The sequence below is a fragment of the Microcaecilia unicolor genome, chromosome 2 (genome assembly GCF_901765095.1).
Source record: "Microcaecilia unicolor chromosome 2, aMicUni1.1, whole genome shotgun sequence".
Lineage (NCBI taxonomy): Eukaryota > Metazoa > Chordata > Amphibia > Gymnophiona > Siphonopidae > Microcaecilia > Microcaecilia unicolor.
In genome coordinates, this window is record NC_044032.1 from 306518373 (window position 1) to 306543365 (window position 24993).

Consider the following 24993-nt stretch of genomic DNA (forward strand, 5'->3'; position numbering starts at 1 on the left):
ACTCATTATTTTGTAAACCTCTATCATATCACCCCTCAGCCACCTTTTCTCCAGGCTAAAGAGTCCTAGCTGTCTTAACCACTCCTCATATGGTAGTCATCCCACCATCCCTTTTATCATTTTTGTCGCCCTTCTCTGCACCTTCTCCAATTCCTTTATATCTTTTTTGAGATGAGGCGACCAGAACTGAACACAATACTCCAGGTGCGGTCGCACCATGGAGCGATATAACGGCATTATAACATCCTCATGCTTGTTTTCCATCCCTTTTCTAATAATACTCAACATTCTGTTCACCTTCTTAGCCGCCGCAGCACATTGAGCTGAAGATTTCAACGTCCTATCCACGATGACTCCCAGATCCCTTTCTTGGTCCGTAACTCCTAAAGATGAACCTTGCATAACATAGCTGTAATTCGGATTCCTCCTTCCCACATGCATCACTTTGCACTTGTCAGCATTGAACTTCATCTGCCATTTAGATGCCCAATCCCCCAGTCTCATGAGGTCTTCTTGTAATCTTTCACACTCCTCCTGCGACGAGACGACCCTGGATAACTTTGTGTCATCTGTGAATTTAATTACCTCGCTAGTTACTCCCATCTCGAGGTCATTTATAAATATGTTAAAAAGCAGTGGTCCCAGCACAGACCCCTGAGGGACCCCACTAACTACCCTTCTCCATCGAGAATACTGACCATTCAACCCTACTGTCTGCTTCCTATCTTTTAACCAGCTCTTAATCCATAATAATACAATGCCTCCGATCCCATTACTCTCCAGTTTCCTTTGGAGTCTTTCATGAGGCACTTTGTCAAATGCCTTCTGAAAATCTAGATATACAATATCAACCGGCTCCCCTTTGTCCACAAGTTTGTTCAACCCCTCGAAAAAATGCAGTAGATTTGAGAGGCAAGACTTCCCTTCACTAAATCCGTGTTGACTTTGTCTCAGTAGCCCATGCTTTTGTATGTGCTCTGTAATTTTGTTCTTAATAATAGCCTCCACCATTTTTCCCGGCACCGACATCAGACTCACCGGTCTATAATTTCCTGGATCTCCTCTGGAACCCCTTTTGAAATCGGCATTACATTGGCCACCCTCCAATCTTCCGGTACCACACCTGTTTTTAGGGATAAATTACATATTACTAACAGTAGCTCCACAAGTTCATTTTTCAGCTCTGTTAATACTCTGGGATGAATACCGTCTGGTCCCGGTGATTTACTACTTTTCAGTTTGCAGAACTGCTCCATTACATCCTCCAAGTTTACAGAGAAATCATTTAGTCTTTCTGACTCGTCTGCTTCAAATACCTTTTCCGGCACCAGTATCCCTCCCAAATCTTTCTCGGTGTCATCTTATTTTCTTTTCTCTGTTTTATTTTATTCTATTTTTATTGATTACCCCATTCCATTAACTTTTGGAGGCTTATTTTGCCCCCCTCCCACCCCCCAGACAGATAAATAGACAGAGGCAGGCATACTTGACCCTTTTGTATATTCTTCTAACTTCGGTTGGGTTGGAAAGAATAAAAAACAAGGCTTAACTGAAGCCTTCTGCTCAGTGTGCTGCTGCGGCTAAGAAAGCAAATAGAATGTTAGGTATTATTAGGAAAGGAACGGAAATCAAAAATGAGGACGTTATAATGCCTTTGTATTGCTCCATGGTGCGACCGCACCTCGAATATTATGTTCTATTCTGGTCACAGCATCTCAAAAAAGATATAGTGGAATTAGAAAATGTGCAGAGAAGGACGATGAAAATGGGAATGGGACGACTTCCCTATGAAGAAAGGCTAAAGCGGCTAGGGCTCTTCAGCTTGGAGAAAAGGTGGCTGAGGGGAGATATGATAGAGGTCTATAAAATAATGAGTGGAGTTGAACAGGTAGATTTGAAGCGTCTGTTTACTCTTTCCAAAAATACTAGGACTAGGGGGCTTTGATGAAGCTACAAAGTAGTAAATTTAAAATGAATCAGAGAAAAGTTTCTTCACTCAGCATGTAATTAAACTTTGGAATTCATTGCCAGACAATATGGTAAAGGCAGTTAGCTTAGCAGAGTTTTAAAAAAGTTTGGACGGCTTCTTGAAGGAAAAGTCCATAGACCATTATTAAATTGGACTTGGGGAAAATCCACTATTTCTGGGATAAGCAGTGTAAAATGTTTTGTACTTTTTTGTGATCTAGCCACGTATTTGTGACCTGGAGTGGCCACTGTTGGAAAGAGGATGCTAGGTTTGATGGACCTTTGGTCTGTCCCAGTATGGCAATACGTATGCATAGCAACCTGACAAGGCTGTAAAACAAGTGGCAGCAAGGCAGAACATTCTCTCTGTTTTCTTAATGACAGGAACATATTGGGACTGACTGAGTGTGAGAGTATGTGTAAGCAAGGAAGATGATTCAGGCTTTTGACATCTATTATTTATTTATTTGTTTAAGGTGTTGACCATCACATAATCTACATTAAAGAAAAAAAAGCAAAACAAAACAGACTCAATCAGGGAAAAAATTGTATTTGTTTTGTTTCTGCGATTTTGACAGCCTATTGGGCTCATTTTCGAAAGAGAAGGACGTCCGTCTTTCGACATAAATCGGAAAATGGACGTCCTTCTCCCAGGGACGTCCAAATCGGAATAATTGAAACCCGATTTAGGACGTCCCCAACTGCACTCCATCGCAAGGACGGCCAAAGTTCAAGGGGGTGTGTTGGAGGCATAGCAAAGGCGGGACTTAGGCGTGCCTAACACTTGGACGTCCTTGACCCATAATCGAAAAAAACAAGGAAGTGCCGGACGAACACTTGGACGTTTTCACCCGGACCTGTTTTTATTACGACTAAGGCACAAAAATGTGCCCGAAATGACCGGATGACCACCGGAGAGAATCGGGGATGACCTCCTGTTACTCCCCCAGTGGTCACTAACCCCTCCCACCTTCAAAAAACATCTTTAAAAATATGTTGTGCCAGCCTCAGATGTCATACTCAGGTCCATGACAGCGCATGCAGGTCCCTGGAGCAGTTTTAGTGGGTACTGCAGTGCACTTCAGACAGGTGGACCCAGGCCCATACCCCCCCACCTGTTACATTTGTGGAGGGAACAGCGAGCTCTCCAAAACTCACCACAAACCCACTGTACCCATATATAGATGCCCCTTCACCCGTAAGGGCTATGGTAGTGGTGTACAGTTGGGGGTAATGGGTTTTGGGCGGGGGGGGGGGGGGCTCAGCACACAAGGTAAGGGAGCTATGTACCTGGGAGCAATTTATGAATTCCACTGCAGTGCCCTCTTGGGTGCCCAGTTGGTGTTCTGGCATGTCAGGGGGACCACTGCACTACAAATTCTGGCTCCTCCCATGACCAAATGGCTTGCATTTGGTTGTTTCTGACATGGACGTCTTTGGTTTCGAAAATTGCCGAAAATCAGACACGTCCATGTCTAGGGACGGCAAAATATAAGGATTTGGACGTCCCTGACAGTATTTTCGAAATGAAAGATGGACGTCCATCTTGTTTCGAAAATACGGGTTTCCCTGCCCTTAGATTTTGCCATTTTGCAAGAATGTCCAAATCACAACTTGGACGTCCCTTTCGAAAATTCCCCTCCACGTCTCAATTTGACCTCTAACCTAGGTGACCTTTTATTAAATTACCTTCCACCTATCCAAAATTGTCAATTCAAATGGCCTGGGCAACACTTATACAGCAGGTCCCCCTGCTGACTATTCAAGGGCTTTGAATATTGACTTCTGTAGGTTTCCAGGAAATGAGACCAAATGTTTACGAAATACTTTTATGTGATAGAGGAATGAATCTGAGCAGAGAGGGCCACTGGTGTATTAATTGATGATTGACCTCCGCATTAACTGTGAGCTCATCCGTTCCCCACCCCACAATGGCATTTTAAGTGATTGCAGCAGTAATTAGCTGATTAATGAAGTAATTAAAGGGCCCTTTTACTAGAGGGTTTAGCGTGCCTTAACGGTGGACTTTCATGCACACTGAACCCAGACTCAATGATGCACAATTTAGGGACATTTTTACATAACTTTTTTTTACAGGTCATACACTAATGTTTGCAAAAACGTAATGCAGTTGCACTTACTGCCTTCTATTCAGGAGGTGCTAAGAGCTCCTGCATTAACTCAGTGTCAACAAGCAACTGCATGCTAACAGGAACCTTCTAGCTGGTTAACACTTCCACACCCATTCTCCAACCATGACACACCCCCTCCCAAAAATATATTTTAAAATATAGCTAATGTGGAAGTTAGTGTCTGCTAAGGCAAAATACCACACAATGCTTTAACGGTAGCCTGTTTTTCATACTCTAAGCATGCATTTGGGCCTAACATCCTTTTGTAAAAGGGCCCCTAACACATCTTAATGGTTAATGCAGTTCCTCACTGACAGCATGGACTAAAATCCACATTAAGCAGCTAACACAGTTTAATAAATAGGTCCTATAGCTAAATTATTTTTACATAGTGGCGATATTCAGATATAATGAACTGTATGGTTACCATTACTAGGTTGCCTGTAAATGTTTCACATAGACAGTCCTATAAAGAAAAAAAAAAGCCCTTAGAATGCATTTCTGATTCTGCGCTGATTCTTTTCACAAACCACTCTGACTGGGAAGATTTCAGAATAATTGATGCTAAATAATTATACAGTACAAAACAATTACAGCAGCTTCTCTTCATACATGAAGAATAGCTTTAGGATTCTTGACACTTATCTTGGAATCTGTCAATTCATTTCCATTTGAAAACAAACGTTAGAGTAACAGCGCCCTCTGCTGATACTATATTGTCATTTACAGGATTAACTATCATTTCTGAAAATATATTTGAAAGTTAAATGTGTGTGTATAAGTGTGGCTCATGAAAATTACAATCCACTGAATTTATGCAGTAGTGAGTGGACAAACAATTCATAATAGTCTTATCAGATGTGGTCTGACAGGGATCTGGGCACCCAGGCAGTAAGAGGGTCCTGGGCCCCCTCACCCCTGGGTACCATATCCCTCCTCTTCCGCCTCTGTGTCCCACAACTCTCACCCCTCCATCCCCGGGTCCAGGGCTACCCTTCTCTCACCCCCCCAGGTCCGGCACTCTCCTCTCACCACCAAATCCTCCTGTTCCCAGGTTCACCCCCTCTCCCCGTTTATCTCAAAAGCCCCTTTTTCCGTACAGGTCCATGGCTGTCTGCTGCTGACCAGAACCTCTCTGCCACAGCCGAACCTTGTAGAAGCATAAAGTTACGTCAGAAAGGGGCAGGCCATGGCAGAGAGGAGTTTCTGGTCAGTAGCAAACAGCCAGTGCCCTGTACAGAGAAAGGACTTTTGAGGTAAACGGAGGCTGGGGGGGGGGGGGGGGGAGGTGAGAGAGGGAGCGCCAGACCTGGGGATGGTGGGGAGAGAGATGTCAGACATGTGAGGAAAAGGTACTTGGCTCTTGAGCACTACCTGGTTGCCCGTATGATTAGTCCGTCTCTGAGCCTTATGGAAATTCATTTCTAAAATCAATGACTGTTGAAATTGGAATATCCCAATAGAGAGGTTATGAGAAAGGCTGAAATGACATGGTAGGTGACATTTTGGAATCTTCCTTATCCTTATCTTGACCTCCTCCTCTCTTCCTGCTTTCCCATACTCTGTAATGTGTTCTTACATGCAACATTTGATAAAGATAGTGTATATACTGCCTTAATGTGGCTGCAGCACCAAATTAACATTAACCAAAAAGTGAATTAACAACATATGTTATATATGCCTCAATGCCTTTTGGTGGTAGACTTTCAGTCACTTGTCTGTCAATGCCATTGCCATTGCCAATCTTTACAGTAGAAACATTTAAACCATAACCTCATTGTTCTGACTGTAAAAGTCTGGTGCCTCTCTGTCTCTTATTATTTGGGGGTCACTGTAAAAGCACTTCTCTGAGGACAAGCAGGCCATTGTATTCTCTACAGCTGGGTGAGATCATCCAACAGAGCCCAGTGCAGTCACTGACTAGCGAGATTTAGTTAGAACTTTCTGGCAACATCCCACTGCACGTGTGCTGGTGCCTTCCCACCTGACATGTGAGCAGTGACGTTCCTAGGGGGGCTGACACCCGGGGCGGATCGCCGATGCGTCCCGCCCCCCGGGTGCAGCGCCCCCCCCCCCCCCCGGATGCAGCGCGCCCCCCCCCCCCGGCGAAAGGACCCCCCCCGCGAAAGACCCCCCCGCCCGGGGGCCCGCCGCTGGGGGGGGGGGGGGGGGGTGCCGCGCGTGCCTGTCCATCGTTCGTTCCATGCTCCCTCTGCCTCAGAACAGGAAGTAACCTGTTCCGGGGCAGAGGGAGCATGGAACGATCGACAGACAGGCGCGCGGCACCCCCCCAGCAGTGTGCTTCACAGTATGCACATCTCTCTCTTTCACAGTACCTTCCCGTGCGGGTATTTTTTCTCCTTACTTCAATAATTTTTTATTTTTCTTTATTGTATTTTATTTCCCTTCAGTTTTAGTAGCTTTTTTGGCTTTTTTAAAGTTTTCTTTCTTTTTTTGTGAGCAGCTAGGCCTATTTAGGCCAGAGCACTGACCTCAATTTGAATGTTGCCCCTTTTTCAGTTCACAATTGAGGCATTTAATTTGGCTGCAATTCTTTTCTCAATGTTTCAGAAGACCCCTAGTGGTTTCAAAAGGTGTGCCCAGTGTAATCGGATGATTTCTATGACAGACCCGCACTCTTGGTGCATCAGCTGCCTTGGTCCTGACCATGAACCTAACTCTTGTTTTCTTTGTTTAAAAATGCAGTTGAGGACACAGAGGGCGTGGCAGTGGCAGTGGGCCTTCCTTCATGGAATGGTCCTCCGGGCCACATACCTACCAGGAAAGGACAACTGGCTGGCAGACAGACTGAACAGGGTTTTGCAACTGCATGAATGGTCTCTCAAGATGGGTGTAGTCCGTAAGATCTTCTGACAGTGAGGCACCCTCTTGGTGGATCTTTTTGTCATTCATCTGAACAAAAGGTCACCCAGTTCTGTCCATGCTCAAATTATGTGGGAGACTAGCGTTGGATGCCTATCCCAACCTCCAATTCCTAAGAATATAGAATTCAAATCCTTAGATTTGCCAGAGGGCATCTCCCATACCTTGCTGGCTTCCAGGAAAGGCTCCACTAAGAGGTATTACTCATTTGCTATCTGATGTGAGGTCAAGGTCTTAGATCTCTTCACCTGTCCTACACAAAAACTGTTTGAATACCTCCTACTCCTCTCTGAGATTAGTTTAAAGCCAAAATCTGTAAAGGTTAATCTAAGTGCAATTAGAACTTATTATCACCATGTAGGAGGTAAGCCCATCTCTGTACAGCCTCTAGTTGTTTGTTTAATGCAAAGCTTGTTATTAACAAAGCCCCCTGTCAAACCTCCAACTATGTCATGGGATCTCAACGTTGTCCTTGTCCAGCTACTGCAAGCTCCTTTTGAACCACTTTATTTCTAACATCTGAAGTACTTGACCTGGAAATTAATGTTTTTGGTAGCAGTCATTTCAACTTGCAGAGTCAGTAAACTTCAGGCCCTAGTAGCTGATCCACCTTACATAAAGTTTCATCACAATAGAGTAATTCTGTGCACGCACCCTAAGTTCCTTCGTAGGGTAATGTCAGAGTTTCATCTTAATCAGTCAATCATTCTGCCAACATTTTCCAAAAACCACATACCATTCCTGGCGAGAGTGTACTGTATACCTTAGATTGCAAGCAAGCCTTAGCCTTCTATCTGGAGTGGACTAAAGCCCACAGACATTCCACCCAGTTTTTGATTCTTTTAACCCAAACCGGATGGGGGTAGCCATCGGCAAATGCACAATTTCTAATTGGCTAGCAGATTGCATCTCCTTTACTTATGCTAGAGGGTCATGACTCCAGAGGGTCATGTCAAGGCTCATAATGTCAGAGCCATGGCTACATCGGTAACCCACTTGAGGTGATCTCATTACTGCCTTCAGCAGGATAACTTACGCGACAGCTGGTTCAGACATGCAGTCCTAAAGAATTTGTTTCATGTCTAGAATCCAACTCCACCCCTCTAGGCACATAGGGTGCACCTTCACAACTAGTATCTAAATAGTTTCAGGTTAATTGACTTACAGGCCTTGACATTTTGAATCTCTATTATCCTAGCATTGTTGTTTTTGGTAAGCCTGATAGTTAGAGATTCCCAACTGTGAGCGTACAATGACCTGCTTGTCCTCAGGGAAAGCAAAGCTACTCACCTGTAGCAGATGTTCACTGAGGACAGCAGGCCAAGTATTCGCACATACCCTCCCACCTTCCATTGGAGTTGTATTCTTTAGCTTTTTAAAAATGACTGAGGACCTCATGCTCGCATGTTGGGCAGGAAGGCACCACCACATGCGTAGTGGGATGCTGCTAGAAAGTTCTAACTAAATCTTGCTAGTCACCATCTGCATTGGACACAGTCAGATGACATCACCCAGCTGTGAGAATACTTGACCTGCTGGCCTCGGAGAACACCTGCTACAGGCATTTACCATCTTGAAGCCCCATTCCATCAAAATTTGGAGTGTGCAACTGTTCCTACTACTTATCCTCATCTTACTCAGGACCTCTGCTCCACCTCCATAGAAGACAAGGACCCCTAAGTCCTTGATATGATTACCATTACTGCACATTGATTACACAAAAAATATTTTGGCAACATTTTGCAGTGTGTTCTATTTTTGGTTGCCCACGGTGGGCTTCCTGCACTTTAGTTAAAGGGCCCCTTAATGAGTTCTGATGGACTGTTTAATTGTTAAGCTGGCAGATTGGTTTAATTGATGTTATGTTTTTGTGTACTGCATGTAATTGTTTTGTGTTTTTATCATGGATGTAAACTGTGCAACCCATTCTGGGCATAGTCGATAAGACAGGCTATAAAATCAAATAAATAAATATATGATAGAGGTCTATAAAATATTGAGTGGAGTGGAATGGGTACATGTGAATTACTTGTTTACTGTTTCCAAAAGTACTAGAACTAGGGGGCACGCACTGAAGCTACAAAGTAATACATTTAAAACAAACCGGTGAAAATATTTCTTCACTCAACGTGTAATTAAACGTTGGAATTTGTTGCTAGAGAATGTGGTAAAAGAGTCAGCTTAGCAGGGTTTAAAAACGGTTTAGATACCATATTTTTTGGACTATAAGACACACTGAGGGTGGGACCAGAGCTAAGAAAAACAGAACAGGAAAGAGTGACGTGCTGAGGCTGCATTGTTTTCGCTTCTGCTGCTGCCCCGACTAGGTAAAATTACTTAGAACTCGGAGAGAGGGCGGGCGATCTCGGAGAGAGGGCGGGCTGGGGATCCCGGAACTCGGGAGGGAGGGAGGGAGATGGACGGACGGACCCTGGAAACAGGAGACATTCAGACAAGACGCACTGGAGCACCTAGGTTGTAGAGGAGGAAAAAAGTGCGTCTTATAGTCCAAACATTTTTTTCCTATTTCCCTCCTCTAAAACCTAGGTGCATCTTATGGTCTGGTGCGTCTTTAGTATTTTCCTAAAAGAAAAGTCCATAAGGCATTATTAATCTGGACTTGGGGAAATCCACTGCTTATTTCTAGAATAAGCAGCATAAAATCAGTTTTACAGTTCTGGGATCTTGCCAGTTACTTATGACCTGGATTGGCCACAGTTGGAAATAGGATACTGGGCTTGATGGACCTTTGGCAAGCTTAAGTTCTTGTGCTTTACAGACCACCAGAAAGGAGTGGTAAGGAGGTGCAATTCCAGGGGAGACCAAAGTTATTCAGGTAATAGCGATTTTCAGCTCTGGTACCTGAATACATTTCCATATACCATAGCACAGCAAAGAAAAAGCTGTCCGAAATAACATATCCAAATAGCAGTTGAACATCACCACTAACCAGATAGTGCAAGGCACCTGCAGCAGTATCCAGATTTTCTGCAGCAACCACTATCTGAGGACTGCCACTGAATATCTGGATTTGTTTGCCTGTGATGACCATTTTTTTTTTAATGCCAACCACTGTAGTCTGAAGATTGCCCCAGTAATGTACTTAGGAAAAACTGTGCATAAACTCATATCAGAGAATGTTCCACTGATATTTTGCTTTGTGTTTTTCAGATGTACATCACTAGCACAATTAAAACAAAGAGTAGCAGGCTAGCAAAGCCCGTATTGTGCCTCGGGACCCTCTGCTCTGCTTTCCTCACAGGACTCAACAGAGTCTCTGAATATCACAACCACTGTGTGGATGTCATTGGAGGCTTCATCCTGGGAAGTGCAGTGGCTTTGTTTTTGGTAAGCTAGGCAATTGTATGTTTCCTGACACAGTGCTGTACCAAAGAAATGAACATCATAACTCCTCATGACCTGTCAGGAGTTAGCTGAAGTGGAATCTTGCAGCATCCTTATTAACCTTTGCTTTTTAGCTGTATCCAAATGTTTTTTTTTATCTTCCATTCTGCATTACCTCATTTTGCGCTCCTTTTACAAAGCTGAGGTAGCGATTACCATATGCCGAATTTGACGAAGTCCACAGGAATTGAATGGGTTTTGTCGCATTTGGGGGCCCTTGTACTAAGGCATGGAAGGCCTAATGCAGGTCTACCACATGCTAAAACATGGTATTTTGTAAGCCACATTGAGCCTGCTGATACGTGGGAAAATGCAGGATACAAATGTTACAAGTAAATAAGTAAATAACACGGCACTAGCGCAGGATATGTTGAGGCGTCCCATAGTAGCTTCCTGCTCAGCATGTGCTAATCCCACACTAGAAAATATTTTTAATTTTCATGGGTGGAGAGTAGGTGTGCCTGCGCTAATTAGGTAGCACAAGCACATTACAGCACACTATCCAATTAGCACAGGAGTAGCGTGGGAGCCCTTACCACCTCCTAAATAGGTGATGGTAAGGGCTCCCATGGTAATGGCCGCACGCTAATGGGGAAATTAGTGCATGGCCATTACAAGAAAATATGGGTGGATTGACCATTCAGGCAGCCAAGCAGTGCCTGAGGGTCCATAGGATCTAGGGGGCTTTGCCTGGTTGGCCACCGCCTCCAGCAGTCCTGCCTTAAAGGGCCCTGGTGGTCTAATGGCTTTTTTGGGGGCAGCCAGGCAGGAAATAATCCCACTCTTTCCTGCACGCTGTTGCTAGTGTGCCTGGGGCCGGCACCACCATGTTTTAAAAATAGTTGCTGAGACTGCCGAGATCAGCAAAATAGCCACGGGAAGTCTCGGCAGCCATTTTGAAAATATGCCAGCGCTGGCCCCGGGAACACTAGTATCAGCATGCAGGAAAGCGTGGGATTCTTTCCTGTCTGGCTGCTCCTGAAGAAGCCACTAGACCACCAGGGATCTTGCAGGGGTCTGTAATGTGTGGGAGGGGGGTGGCAATTGTGGTGTTGGGGAGTGGGCTGTTATATGCGTGAGGTGGGCATCAGTGGGGTGGCGGGCAGTGACTGTCAGTCTGCCCCTGGTCTGAATAAACATCACCTGTACATTTTTGTAAACTATTTTAAATATACAAGAAAACAATAGTGTTTATTAAGATTACATATAAAGGGATGGAGGTAATTGACTTGAATACTGAGACACCATAATCTGTAGCTTATTCAGCGTTGACCAAGATCGGGTAGAAAGCTCAGTGGGTCTCCAGTCACCCCTAACTCCCCTCAGCATTTCCAAAAAAGGTCCCTGGTGGTCCAGTGGGTGGGCGACCAAACCCCCCCCAAGTGACGGTCCCCCTAACCCCCCTGACACAGTTCAGGGAGGGCTGGAGATCCGGTGGGTCTCCAGCCCCCCTAACCCCCAGCATTGCCAAGGGTCCCTGGTGGTCCAATGTCAATCCCCCCCCCCCCCCCGCTCCCTACCTCCCTCCCTTCGGTTGGAGGATGGAGGTAGCCTGCCTCCCTCCTCTTCCTTTGACGCCGCAAAATGGCGGTGCCCAGCTCTGCCCAGTGTATCCTGGGATGCGCTGGGTGGGGCTTCACCCCATATAAGGGATTGACACCAGACCGCCAGGGGCCCTTGCCAATGTTGGGGGGGGTTGGGGGGGATGGAGACCCACCAGATCTCCAGCCCTCCCTGAACTGGGTCCTCCGGGGGGGAGGGGGGGGGGTTGGTCGCCCACCAGGGACTTTTTTGGAAATGCTGAGGGGAGTTAGGGACCCACCAGATCTCCAGCCCTCCCTGAACCTGGTGGTGGGGATCATCGGGGGCACCGGAGGTCCGCCGGACCTCCAGCTCCTGTTTTGCCATGCTTGGGGCAGGGGTAGTTGGGATCTGGTGGTTCCATGGACCTCCAGCCCCTGTGTTTGACAGATTTGGGCTTTTGACAGCCCAGACCAGTCAAACAAGTGTGGGAGGATTGTGCTGAGCGCATGCTGAGGCACAATTCTCCTGCACTTCTACCCCATGATCAGAGAGAATTGTGTGCTTAAATTTGCATGCAATTATCTCTGATCATAGGTCTAATAATGCCCTGCACTGTTCCAGTGCTATTTTTAGAGCGCTGTTTGGAACAGCGCGGGGCTTTTCATCATCTGTCTGTTATGGCCCTGTTTACTAAGGTGCATTAGCATTTTTAGTGCTTGCACAAAATTAGCACGCAGTAACTGTGTAGGTGCCCATAGGAATATTGTGGGTGCCTACACAGTTAGCGTGTGCTAATGGTTAGTATGCACTAAAAGCACTAACACACCTCTACTGTGGCTTAGTAAACGGGGCCCTTAGCCAGTCCAGAAAAAAGAGTGATAAATGGTGGAGATTTAAAAGTTAAAGTTTGTCAAGCTAGTTACCAATGTTAGGAAATAACTTTAGACAGTTGACACTAAATATTTCTAAGCCAAACATTTGGCTAAACCAAACCCAAACTGGACAACAGTCCTTGGTATCATGCAATGAATTGTGGCACTCAGAAAGCAAAAATACTATCCTGTTTAACTGATATCCTCTAAGCATAGTTATTCTTAGAGGTATGTTGGGCAAACTTTGATTCATTTTTTAATTGTTATTTTGCCTTTTAAAAACGTTTTTCAATTACTATGCACATAAATTCAAGTTTACACATATAAAAAATATGCATGCAGGGAAATGAAATGAACTCTGTCTTATCTGTCTATCGGGCTCATTTTCGAAAGAAAAGGACATCCATTTTTTGACATAAATCGGAAGATGGACGTCCTTCTCCCAGGGACGTCCAAATCGGTATAATCGAAGCTCAATTTAGGACGTCTTCAACTGCACTCCGTCTCAAGGATGGCCAAAGTTCAAGGGGGCTTGTCGGAGGCGTAGTGAAGGCGGAACTTCGGCGTGCCTAAAACTTGGACGTCCTTGACCCATAATCGAAAAAAACAAGGACGTCCCTGACAAACACTTGGACGTTTTCACCCGGACCTGTTTTTATTACGACTGACGTACAAAAAGGTGCCCGAAATGACAGGATGACCACCGGAGAGAATCGGGGATGACCTGTTACTCCCCCAGTGGTCACTAACCCCATCCCACCCTCAAAAAACATCTTTAAAAATATGTTGTGCCAGCCTCTATGCCAGCCTCAGATGTCATACTCAGGTCCATGGCAGCACATGCAGGTCCCTGGAACAGTTTTAATGGGTACTGCAGTGCACTTCAGACAGGCGGACCCAGACCCATACCCCCCCAACCTGTTACATTTGTGGAGGAAACAGCGAGTCCTCCAAAACCCACCACAAACCCTCTGCACCCACATCTAGGTGCCCCCCTTCACCCTTAGGGCTATGGTAGTGGTGTACCGATGTGGGTAGTGGGTTTTGGGAGAGGGTTGGGGGGCTTAGCACACAAAGTAAGGGAGCTATGTACCTGGGAGCAATTTATGACGTCCACTGCAGTGCCCCCTAGGGTGCCCGGTTGGTGTCCTGGCATGTCAGGGGGACCAGTGCACTACAAATGGTAGCTCCTCCCATGACCAAATGGCTTGCATTTGGTCTTTTTTGACATGGACTTCTTTGGTTTTGAAAATCGCCGAAAATCAGAAATATCCATGTCTAGGGATGTCCAAATCTAGGGACGGCAAAATTTAAGGATTTGAACGTCCCTGACAGTATTTTCAAAATGATAGATGGACGTCCATCTTGTTTCGAAAATACGGGTTTCCCCGCCCCTGGATTTGGATGTTTTGCAAGGATGTCCCTTTCGAAAATGCCCCTCCACGTGTCCCATCTTTGTCTATACCCTATGCTGTCTATTACAATGTTTTATTATGTATTGTGTTGACATTGTAATGCAAATACTATACCATGTTATTTGAATATTTATACTGCTGTAATTATTTATTGCCTCTGGTTGACCTTCTTGTTTTTGTTTTGCTGTACACTGCCTTGAGTGAATTTCTTCAGAAAGGCAGGAAATAAGTCCTAATAACAAAAATAAATGAACATCCCTAGTTGTTAAAAGTCATTGAAAACAAAGCTCAAAGCAAAATGTGAAGCTGTAGGAAACATTCCTGAAATCTACAATGTAACCACAAGATGTCAGCCTTTGAGTACAAATAAGAGGCTGAAAAATGTGTTCTGCTTGAAGAAATTAAACTCAAGCTTAATTTTTCTTTGCAGAAGTCAAAGGGTTGTTTATTAAATGAGAACAAACATCAACATAAATTTGTAGACAGACTGTATTCCCTCGTTTCCAGTTGTATGCCTTGAACAACATAGAAATGCCATATTTTTTGGCATAGGACCTACATTCTAGAACAAATTGCCTGATGTTTATTGTTTTATGTGTTTTTATGATAATTTGTCTATTAGCTTGTACACTGCATAGAATGGTAGAAATTGTGGTATAAAAGTTTTGCAAATAAATAAATTACAAAAGGAACTTATTCACTTGAGTGTGTTAAGTAATGCTAGATTACATGAAGACTACCTCTGGCTCTGGACACCTGAGTTAAGTCTGAAGCCAACAGCTATCCTTGCCCTGAATCTATAATTTGAAATCAGTATTTTTTTGTTATTGCACATCTAAAATATTAACTTCATCCAAAGCACATGCCCCCTGAAATTTCAGTCCTCAAAGATTTTTATAATTATACACAACAACCATGATCATCACTCAAGCATTCTATAAAAATGCAGTTTGAAGTATGTGCTGATATTTTGGGGGGCTTTCTGTGATTGTCAGAACCTATTGTTTTGCTTTCACTTCAGTTGCTTTTTCCTGCTCCCGAGAAGCTGCTGCCCTAGGTGGCCACCTAGTTTTGCCTAATGGTTTGCAATGTTCACTAGATTGGTATACATCTAGAGTCTGGAGGAGTGGCTTAGTGGTTAGGGTGGTGGACTTTGGTCTTGAGGAACTGAGTTTGATTCCCACTTCAGGCACAGGAAACTCCTTGTGACTCTGGGCAAGTCACTTAACCCTCCATTGCCCCATGTAAGCTGCATTGAGCCTGCCATGAGTGGGAAAACATGGGGTTCAAATGTAACAAAAAAAATGAAGTTTGAAGGGATATGGTATTGCTCTCAGTGATCAAATAAGTTGTTTTGAATTCCAGAATGTACTTAAGCATTGGTGATGTATAGAGAGAGCTTCAAAGACATCTTGATAGATTTTATAATAATTGGCAATACAGCATACACATGAAATCAAGGCAGTCTGAAATGGCACACTGACTGCTGGCTATAATTCATTTCTAAAGCACAACAAGGCATATGCTGCATGATACAGGCACGCATTTAAGAGACAGTTCCAATTCACTAGAGCTTACAGTCTAGTCAAGACACAAAGATCAGACAAATAAGATGTTCAGGGAGTACTGTGTAAGATTTAGGAACCTGAAATTTGTGTAAGGGTTAAAATCAAAGCTGTGCTCAAAGAAAATCAGTTATCAGCTGTAGAAGTTGCCTCAACAGGGCAGTTTTGTAGGCAGGATGTAGGGGTATGCATGGTCAAATAGTTGTGGTCACTTTTGTGTGTGTGTGTTTTTCTTTTTCTTAAACTTTTTATTTATAGTTTTTCAACTAAATAGTACAAGAATTACTCTTGAATAGAAAATGAACATATAAAGGAAGAAATCATGTACACATAAAAAGCAAAGAAGCAATACATTCTCACAAACATACTCCACCAATTCAGAGGAAGAACATAACACATTTAGGAGCAAATTAAAACAAATATTCAATCTTAGGACATCGCACACAAAATTTCGTGTAAATAACTATAACAAACTATACAGAAAAACTAAGGGGGGAATTCATCAACCTGCGTTAGGTCCTTCATGTGGGTGTTAAGGGCCTATGGGCATCTTAGCATGTAGTGCACATTAATTCCCTTAACACATATTAAGGCCCTTCTGCCCATGTGAAGGCCCTAATGCTGCTTGATAAATTCCCTTCTAAATAAGGAGAGCAACTCAAAAGAGGAATGGATTAAGCTGATGGAATTTTATCAGCTAGAAAAATGACAGCTGAGAAGCTTCAAAAAATAAATATGTGGTATTTGTATATTTAATCAAACATTTGCATGGATATTTTAGAAGAAATGTAGCCTCTAGTTGAAGAACTGTAGGACAAAAAATTAAAAATTGCTGTCTTTTCTTTAGAGTAACTTGAGTCAAGTCAGGAAAAATGTGAATTTTCAATCATAAGAACATAAGTGTTGCCTTACTGGGACAGACCGAAGGTCCATCAATCCCAGTATCCTGTTTCTAACAGTGACCAACCCAGGTAACAATTACCTGGTAGATCCCAAAGATTAAAACAGATTTTATGCTGTTTATCCTAGAAATAAGAAGTGATTTTTTTTCCAAGTCCATCTTAATAATGGTATATGGACTTTTCAGAAATTATCTAAACCTTTTTAAAACCCTACATTCTCTGCAACAAATTCCAGAGTTTAATTACACGTTGAGTGAAGAAATATTTTCTCTGGTTTATTTTAAATAAACATAGTTTAATGGGACAGAGTCAGCATAGTTTCAGCCAAGGGAAGTCTTGGCTCTCAATTTGCTTAATTTCTTTGAAGGTGTGAATAAACGTGGATAAAGGTGAGCCGGTTGATGTAGTGTATCTAGATTTCCAGAAAGCTTTTGACAAAGTTCCTCATGAGAGACTCGTGAGAAAATTAAATAGTCATGGGATAGGAGGCAATGTTCTGTTATGGATTAGGAATTGGTTTTTGGACAAAATACAGAGGGTAGGGTTAAATGGCCATTTCTTTGGAGGAGGGTGAATACTGGAGTGCCACGGGGACCTGTACTGGGACTGGTGCTATTTAACATATTTATTAATGATCTGGAAATCAAAATGACAAGTGAAGTGATCAGATTTGCAGATGACACAAAACTATTTGAGGTTGTTAAAATGCATGTGGACTGTGAAAAATTGCAGGAACAGAAAATTGGAAGACTGGATATCCAAACGGCAGATGAAATTTAATGTGGACAAATGCAAAATAATGCATATTGGAAGGAATAGTCCAAATCATAGTTACCTGGTGCTAGGGTCCACCTTCGGGGTCAGCACCCAAGAAAAAGATGTAGATGTCGTTGTAGACAATACACTGAAATCATATGCCTAGTGTGTGGCAGCAGATAAAAAAAGTAAACAGGATACTAGGAATTATTATCAAAAGGATGATAACAATGACTGAGAATACTATAATGCCTCTGTATCGCTCCATGGTGACCTCACCTTGAGTATTGCATTCAGTTCTGGTCACCATATCTCAATTAGAAAAGGTTCAAAGAAGAGGAAAGGCTAAAGAGGTTAGTGCTCTTCAGCTTGGAAAAGAGATGGATGAGGGGAAATATGATTGAGGTCTACAAAATCCTGAGTGGTGTAGAACAAGTAGAAGTAAATCGATTTTTTACTCGTTCCAAAAGTACCAAGACTAGGGGACACTCGAGGAAGTTTCATGGAAATACTTTTAAAACAAAGAGGAGGAAATATTTTTTTTCACTCAACAAATAGTTAAGGTCTGGAACTCTTTGCCAGAGGATGTGGTAACAGAGGTTAGCATATCTGGGTTTAAAAAAGGTTTGGACAAATTCCTGGAGGAAAAGTCCATAGCCTGCTATTGAGACAGACATGGGAAGCAACTACTTGGCTTAGGATTTGTAGTATGGAGTGTTGCCATGATTTGGGTTTCTATCAGGTACTTGTGACCTGGCTTGGCCACTGATTGGAAAACAGTTTACTGGGCTAGACGGACCATTATGGCTGCTCTTTTGTTCTTCAGCTAAGTGTATCATTATTATTACTCCATATATGAGCAACTCTATTAAGTAATTAGTATATATGAAAACTTTATTTCCAAAGTTTCACAGTATTCAATTTATAGAGGCTAGAAAGATTTGGATTATAGGGGGTTTTAAGGTAAGTCATGCTGAAATAAAATGTTCCCCGTGTATTGGGTATGGGGTTGTAGCATGTTGGTTTGAGACCTTTTACCCATTAACCTTTTTTCTTTTTTTGAAATAGTGTATTAAGTTGGAACAAATTATTAAATTAGACTTTTGGCTTTTGTGTTAGCTATAAAAAACATTTAAGTATCTGAAACATATTAATAATTAACAAGAAGGAAACCTTTTTTTTATTTCACTGAGGGTGAAGCCATAGAGCTAGGGGTAATGATACATAGCTCCAGGAAGTATTTTTTTCACAGAGAGGGGTAGATGCCTGGAATCCCTTCCCAGAGGATGTGATGGAGGCAAGGGAAAGGGATTAAAAAAGGCAAAGGATAAACACAGTGGGGCCGATATTCAGACTGCATGAGGCAGTCCAGCTAACTCCCATGGTCAGCAGTGAGTCAGGATATTCAATGATGGACCATTTCCAATGACCAGCATTGAATATCCAGATTTATTTTGGCTGGTTTAAACTTAACCGACCAAATCCATATTCAGCACTGGCCGATTAAGGGGTCCTTTTAGTAAGGTGCGCTGAAAAATGGCCTGCGCTGTTGTAAACACATGTAGTGCACCTGCAAAAAAGACCTTTTTTAGCTGAAAATGGACGTGCAGCCAAATGAAAATTGGTGCATGTCCATTTTGGGCCTGAGACCTTACCGCCACCCATTGACTTTGCGGTAAGGTCTCACGCATCAACCGGGCAGTAATTGTCAGCATGCATACAATGTTGATTACTGCCCAGTTATTGTTGCATGCCAGAAAATAAAATATATTTTCCAGCGCGCATAGTGAACGCACGTAAAAAATGAACTTACCACCTGGGCCATGTGGTAGCCGGGCGGTAGTTCTGAATTGGCACATGGGCACGCATAGGCACCTACATGGCTTAGTAAAAGGGCCCCTAAGTTTATAGTAGCCAAAGATAGGCCTGCAATTTGTGGGGCCCAATTTGGCTGCCAAACTTAGCCGGCGATGCGCTGAATATTCACAGCTAGCCGGCCATCTCGCGCAATATAGCTGGTTAGCCGCTATGCACTGACTGTGAATATTCAGCAGGAGATAGCTGGCTATCTCCTGCTGAATACTCGTGGATAGCTGGTTATGTGCTATTTAACCGCCGAGGAGCCATTCCTGGCTGGTTAAATATTGCTGAGGCAGAGAGTATCCCTAGAGTATAGAAGATGGCAATAAAATACTGTGGTACATTGTGGTAATGAAAACACTGGGGTGACCTCTGGACAGAGTAGACGTTACAACCCTAAACAAAATGTTTCTGCATAGGGAAACACAGACTGCTTGAAGCATTCTACATGCTGGACAAGAACCATAATTCTGCTAAGTGTTTTATGATATTTTATTCTTAATTTCTCAACTTTCTGGCTACAGGTTTAGCTACCTGATACACGTATTCTCTAGACTTTATTGCTTATTGCTTAATTAATTTGTCCTGGGAATCAGTATTATGGTGTACTTTTCTGACTTTTAACCCAGACCCCCAAAAAAGACAAAAAAAAAAATCTTTCTCTCCCTTTCTGCCTTAGTAGAGAGGATAGACTTTTCAGACGGTTTCTTGTCTTTCACCCTGCTGACTCTTGCTGTAGTATTCTAAATTTGACTACCATACTGTGGATTAGCCCTGCCAGGTTTATTTTCCATTCAGTCCTAGGTAAAAAAAAAAAAAAAAGCAGCTAGATAAAGAGAATAGCTTTAATCTTCAACAGGTCTAATTTGTTATTATTTATTTATTTATAACATTTGTATCCCACATTTTCCCACCTATTTGCAGGCTCAATGTGTATTAGAGATTACATTAAAGAAATTGCAATACGTATTGGTATCCTGCACATTGGGATTAAAGAAATTGCAATATTTATTGGGATTATTTGGTTTAAAGGAGAAAAGTTAGATTTCCAGCAGAACCTGGCCTTTGTTTCACATTGTCTCATTGCTTGCCCCTCCCAGAGAACATTTTTAATTTTGGTATTTGACTGGATCACTGTAGGGATCTTGGGAAAGGGTGTACCTGAGGAAAGATCTGAGGGGATGGGAAGACATACGAGAAGTGAAAAGACAGTGGTCCAAGCTGAAAACAGCTATTAAAATGGCTACTTACATTTACCTGAGGAGAGTATATAAAAGCAAGAAGAAAAGGAAACAAGTGACCGAGAAAATAAAGGCAAAAAAAGGTGCTGTTCATGAAATACAGGAAAACTCAAGGAGAACAACACAGGAAAGTATACTGGGAGAAGCGGAAGGAAGCCAAGAGGGAGAAATGTCTAGTGAAAGCAGAGGTAGAAGAGCAAATGGCTAGGAATGCAAGAAAGAGAGACAAAAAATTTTTCAGGTATATTAGTGAACGAAGGAAGGCTAGAAATGGAATTGTGAGACTGAAAGATGCTGTGGATGGCTATGTGGAGAGTGATGATGAAAAAGTGAACTTGCTAAACAAATACTTCTGTTCTGTGTTCACGGAAGAAAATCCTGGAGATGGACCACGATTGACTAGTAACGGTATATATAAGAATAGAGTGCATATCACGCCATTCACAGAAGAATGTGTTTATGAACAACTTAAAATTGAAGGTTGACAAAGCCATGGGACTGAATGGGATCCATCCTAACATATTGAGGGAACTTAGAGATATTCTGGCCGGACTTCTTAAAGATTTGTTTAATAAATCCTTGGAGACAGGAGAGGTTCCGCAGGATTGGAGAAGAGTGAATGTGGTCCCTCTTCACAAAATGGTAACAGAGAAGAAGTGAGAAACTACAGGCCGGTAAGCCTCACTTTGGTTATTTGAAAAGTAATGGAAGCGTTGCTCAAGGAAAGGATAGTGAATTTCCAGGAATCCAGTGAGTTACAAGATCTGAGACAACATGGTTTTACAAAGGTAAATCGTGCTAAATGAATTTGATTGAATTCTTTGACTGGGTGACCAGATAATTGGATTTCAGCAAAGCCTTTGACACAGTCCCTCATAGAAGGGTCTTAAATAAGCTTGAAAGGTGGTTAGGACCCAAAGTGGTAAACTGGTTGACAGACAGATGCCAGAGGGTGGTGGTCAATGGAATTCACTCAGAGGAAGGAAAGGTGAGTGGAAAACAATGAAAAGGGATCTGTTTAACATTTGGCAATTACAATTTAATGCAAAAAAAGTGCAAAGCAAGGAGCTGTATGTTCTAGGAGGTGAGAGGATGATTTGCACAGACAGGGAGAGGGACTTTGGGGTGATGGTGTGCGATGACCTTAAAGCGAAAAAACAGTGTAACAAAGCGGTGGCCATAGTCAGATGGATGCTAGGTTGCATCGAGAGAGGAGTAACCAGCAGAAGAAAGGAGGTGTGATGCCCCTGTACAGGGCCGCCGAGAGGGGGGGCAAATTTCCTCGAGCCCAGACCATCAAGGAAGGCCCGGTGCCGGAGTCTCTCACTGTCTCCTGCTCTCAGGCCGCTGGCACCACAGTCCCGTCTCCACCTGCCTACCCTCAGCTCCCTTCTGTCTGTCGTCAGACCCCCTGCATTAAAAAAAAATCTCTAAAGCAGCTGCGGGCCTTCCCTCACTGTGTCCCACCCTCCTCTGATGTAACTTCCTATTTCCGCGAGGGCGGGACACAGTGAGGGAAGGCCCGCCAGAGGCAATCTGCTGCTTTCACAGAGAAGGCACTGTGCCTGCTGCTTTAGAGATTTTTTTTTAAATTTAAATGAAGGGGGTTGGATGACAGGCAAATGGGAGCAGAGGGTAGGTAGGTGGAGACTGGGAACTGTGGCCCCGGCGGCCTGGGAGCAGGAGAGGGAGGCGACAGCAGTAGCAATTGAGGGGTGGGGGGCGATCTTTGGGGGACAGGGCAGCAATCCTGGAGGGGGCGCGGCAATCCTGGGGGGGGGGGCGGCCTTGCCCCAGGCCCGGCTCAGTCTCTCGGCGGCCCTGCCCCTGTACAAGTCATTGGTGAGGCCCCACCTGGAGTATTGTGTTTTGTTTTGGAGGCTGTATCTTGCTGAGGATATAAAAAGACTAGAAGCAGTCCAGAGGAAGGTGACAAAATTGATATGGGGCTTGCGCCATAGTACATGTGAGAAGAGACTGGGAGGGTTCTTTTACTAAGCTGTGGGAAAAAGGGTCCTGCGCTAGTGGCAGGAGCTGTTTTTCCCACGCACCATGGTCCTTTTTCCCCGCAGCCGGTTAAAGCCCCCCCCCCCCAAAATAAATGGCCACACAGTGAGATAACTGTACCGCGTGGCCATGTATCAAGGAGCCCTTACCACCACCCATTGAAGTGGCAATAAGGGCTCCTGCGCTAACCTAGTGGTAACTGGTCAGCACGCGGCAGTGCCCGATTACCACTGGGTTATCACTGTGCAAGCCATTTCCATGGGTTTTCTTTTCGTCCGAGAAATGTTGCGTGCTCAGGGTGGGACTATCGCCTGCAGCGGTGTTGGGCCAGCAGTAGTCCCGAAAGAGCAAACGGTAAACCCGTTTTGGTCTTTTCATCGCTCTGTAAAAGGTCCCCTGGAAGACCTGAATATGTACAGTCTAGAGGAAAGAAGGAATAGGGGACATATGATACAGACATTTAAATACTTGAAAGGGGTTAATATAGAAACAAATCTCTTCCAGAGAAGGGGAAATGGTAAAACTAGAGGATATGAGCTGAGGTTTCTGGGTGTTAGACTTAGGAGTAATGTCAGTAAATTCTTTTTCACTGAGGGGGTGGTTGATGCCTGGAATGCCCTCCCGAGGGATGTGGTAGAGACAAAAACGGTGATAGAATTCAAAAAGGCATGGGATGAACACAGAGGAACTCTATTTAGAAAATAGATGGTAGAAAACAAAATATATATACAGTGGGGGAAATAAGTATTTGATCCCTTGCTGATTTTGTAAGTTTGCCCACTGACAAAGACATGAGCAGCCCATAATTGAAGGGTAGGTTATTGGTAACAGTGAGAGATAGCACATCACAAATTAAATCCGGAAAATCACATTGTGGAAAGTATATGAATTTATTTGCATTCTGCAGAGGGAAATAAGTATTTAATCCCTCTGGCAAACAAGACCTAATACTTGGTGGCAAAACCCTTGTTGGCAAGCACAGCGGTCAGACGTCTTCTGTAGTTGATGATGAGGTTTGCACACATGTCAGGAGGAATTTTGGTCCACTCCTCTTTGCAGATCATCTCTAAATCATTAAGAGTTCTGGGCTGTCGCTTGGCAACTCGCAGCTTCAGCTCCCTCCATAAGTTTTCAATGGGATTAAGGTCTGGTGACTGGTTAGGCCACTCCATGACCCTAATGTGCTTCTTCCTGAGCCACTCCTTTGTTGCCTTGGCTGTATGTTTTGGGTCATTGTCGTGCTGGAAGACCCAGCCACGACCCATTTTTAAGGCCCTGGCGGAGGGAAGGAGGTTGTCACTCAGAATTGTACGGTACATGGCCCCATCCATTCTCCCATTGATGCGGTGAAGTAGTCCTGTGCCCTTAGCAGAGAAACACCCCCAAAACATAACATTTCCACCTCCATGCTTGACAGTGGGGACGGTGTTCTTTGGGTCATAGGCAGCATTTCTCTTCCTCCAAACAAGGCGAGTTGAGTTCATGCCAAAGAGCTCAATTTTTGTCTCATCTGACCACAGCACCTTCTCCCAATCACTCTCGGCATCATCCAGGTGTTCACTGGCAAACTTCAGACGGGCCGTCACATGTGCCTTCCGGAGCAGGGGGACCTTGCGGGCACTGCAGGATTGCAATCCGTTATGTCGTAATGTGTTACCAATGGTTTTCGTGGTGACAGTGGTCCCAGCTGCCTTGAGATCATTGACAAGTTCCCCCCTTGTAGTTGTAGGCTGATTTCTAACCTTCCTCATGATCAAGGATACCCCACGAGGTGAGATTTTGCGTGGAGCCCCAGATCTTTGTCGATTGACAGTCATTTTGTACTTCTTCCATTTTCTTACTATGGCACCAACAGTTGTCTCCTTCTCGCCCAGCGTCTTACTGATGGTTTTGTAGCCCATTCCAGCCTTGTGCAGGTGTATGATCTTGTCCCTGACATCCTTAGACAGCTCCTTGCTCTTGGCCATTTTGTAGAGGTTAGAGTCTGACTGATTCACTGAGTCTGTGGACAGGTGTCTTTCATACAGGTGACCATTGCCGACAGCTGTCTGTCATGCAGGTAACGAGTTGATTTGGAGCATCTACCTGGTCTGTAGGGGCCAGATCTCTTACTAGTTGGTGGGGGATCAAATACTTATTTCCCTCTGCAGAATGCAAATAAATTCATATACTTTCCACAATGTGATTTTCCGGATTTAATTTGTGATGTGCTATCTCTCACTGTTACCAATAACCTACCCTTCAATTATGGGCTGCTCATGTCTTTGTCAGTGGGCAAACTTACAAAATCAGCAAGGGATCAAATACTTATTTCCCCCACTGTATATATATATATATATATATATATATATATATATATATATATATATATATATATATATCTTTTTTTAAACTCCTTAAATGGCTGCAGGGGGTGAATGTGTGAGTGACACTTGGACGGCTACTCCGGCTGTGAAGAACTAG

General features: G+C 43.7%; 1 protein-coding gene across 2 annotated transcripts in view; it reads left to right on the forward strand.

The window, feature by feature from the left end:
* Positions 1–24993, forward strand: part of PLPPR1 (phospholipid phosphatase related 1) — a 456773-nt gene that overhangs the window by 409520 nt on the left and 22260 nt on the right. Inside the window, exon 6 of one of the 2 annotated variants that reach the window (XM_030194307.1) lies at positions 10155–10331. The exons of the other annotated variant lie outside the window; for it this stretch is intronic. Within the exon in view, the coding sequence (XP_030050167.1) occupies positions 10155–10331 (177 nt within the window). The remainder of the gene's footprint in view (positions 1–10154; positions 10332–24993) is intronic. 2 annotated transcript variants of the gene reach the window in all.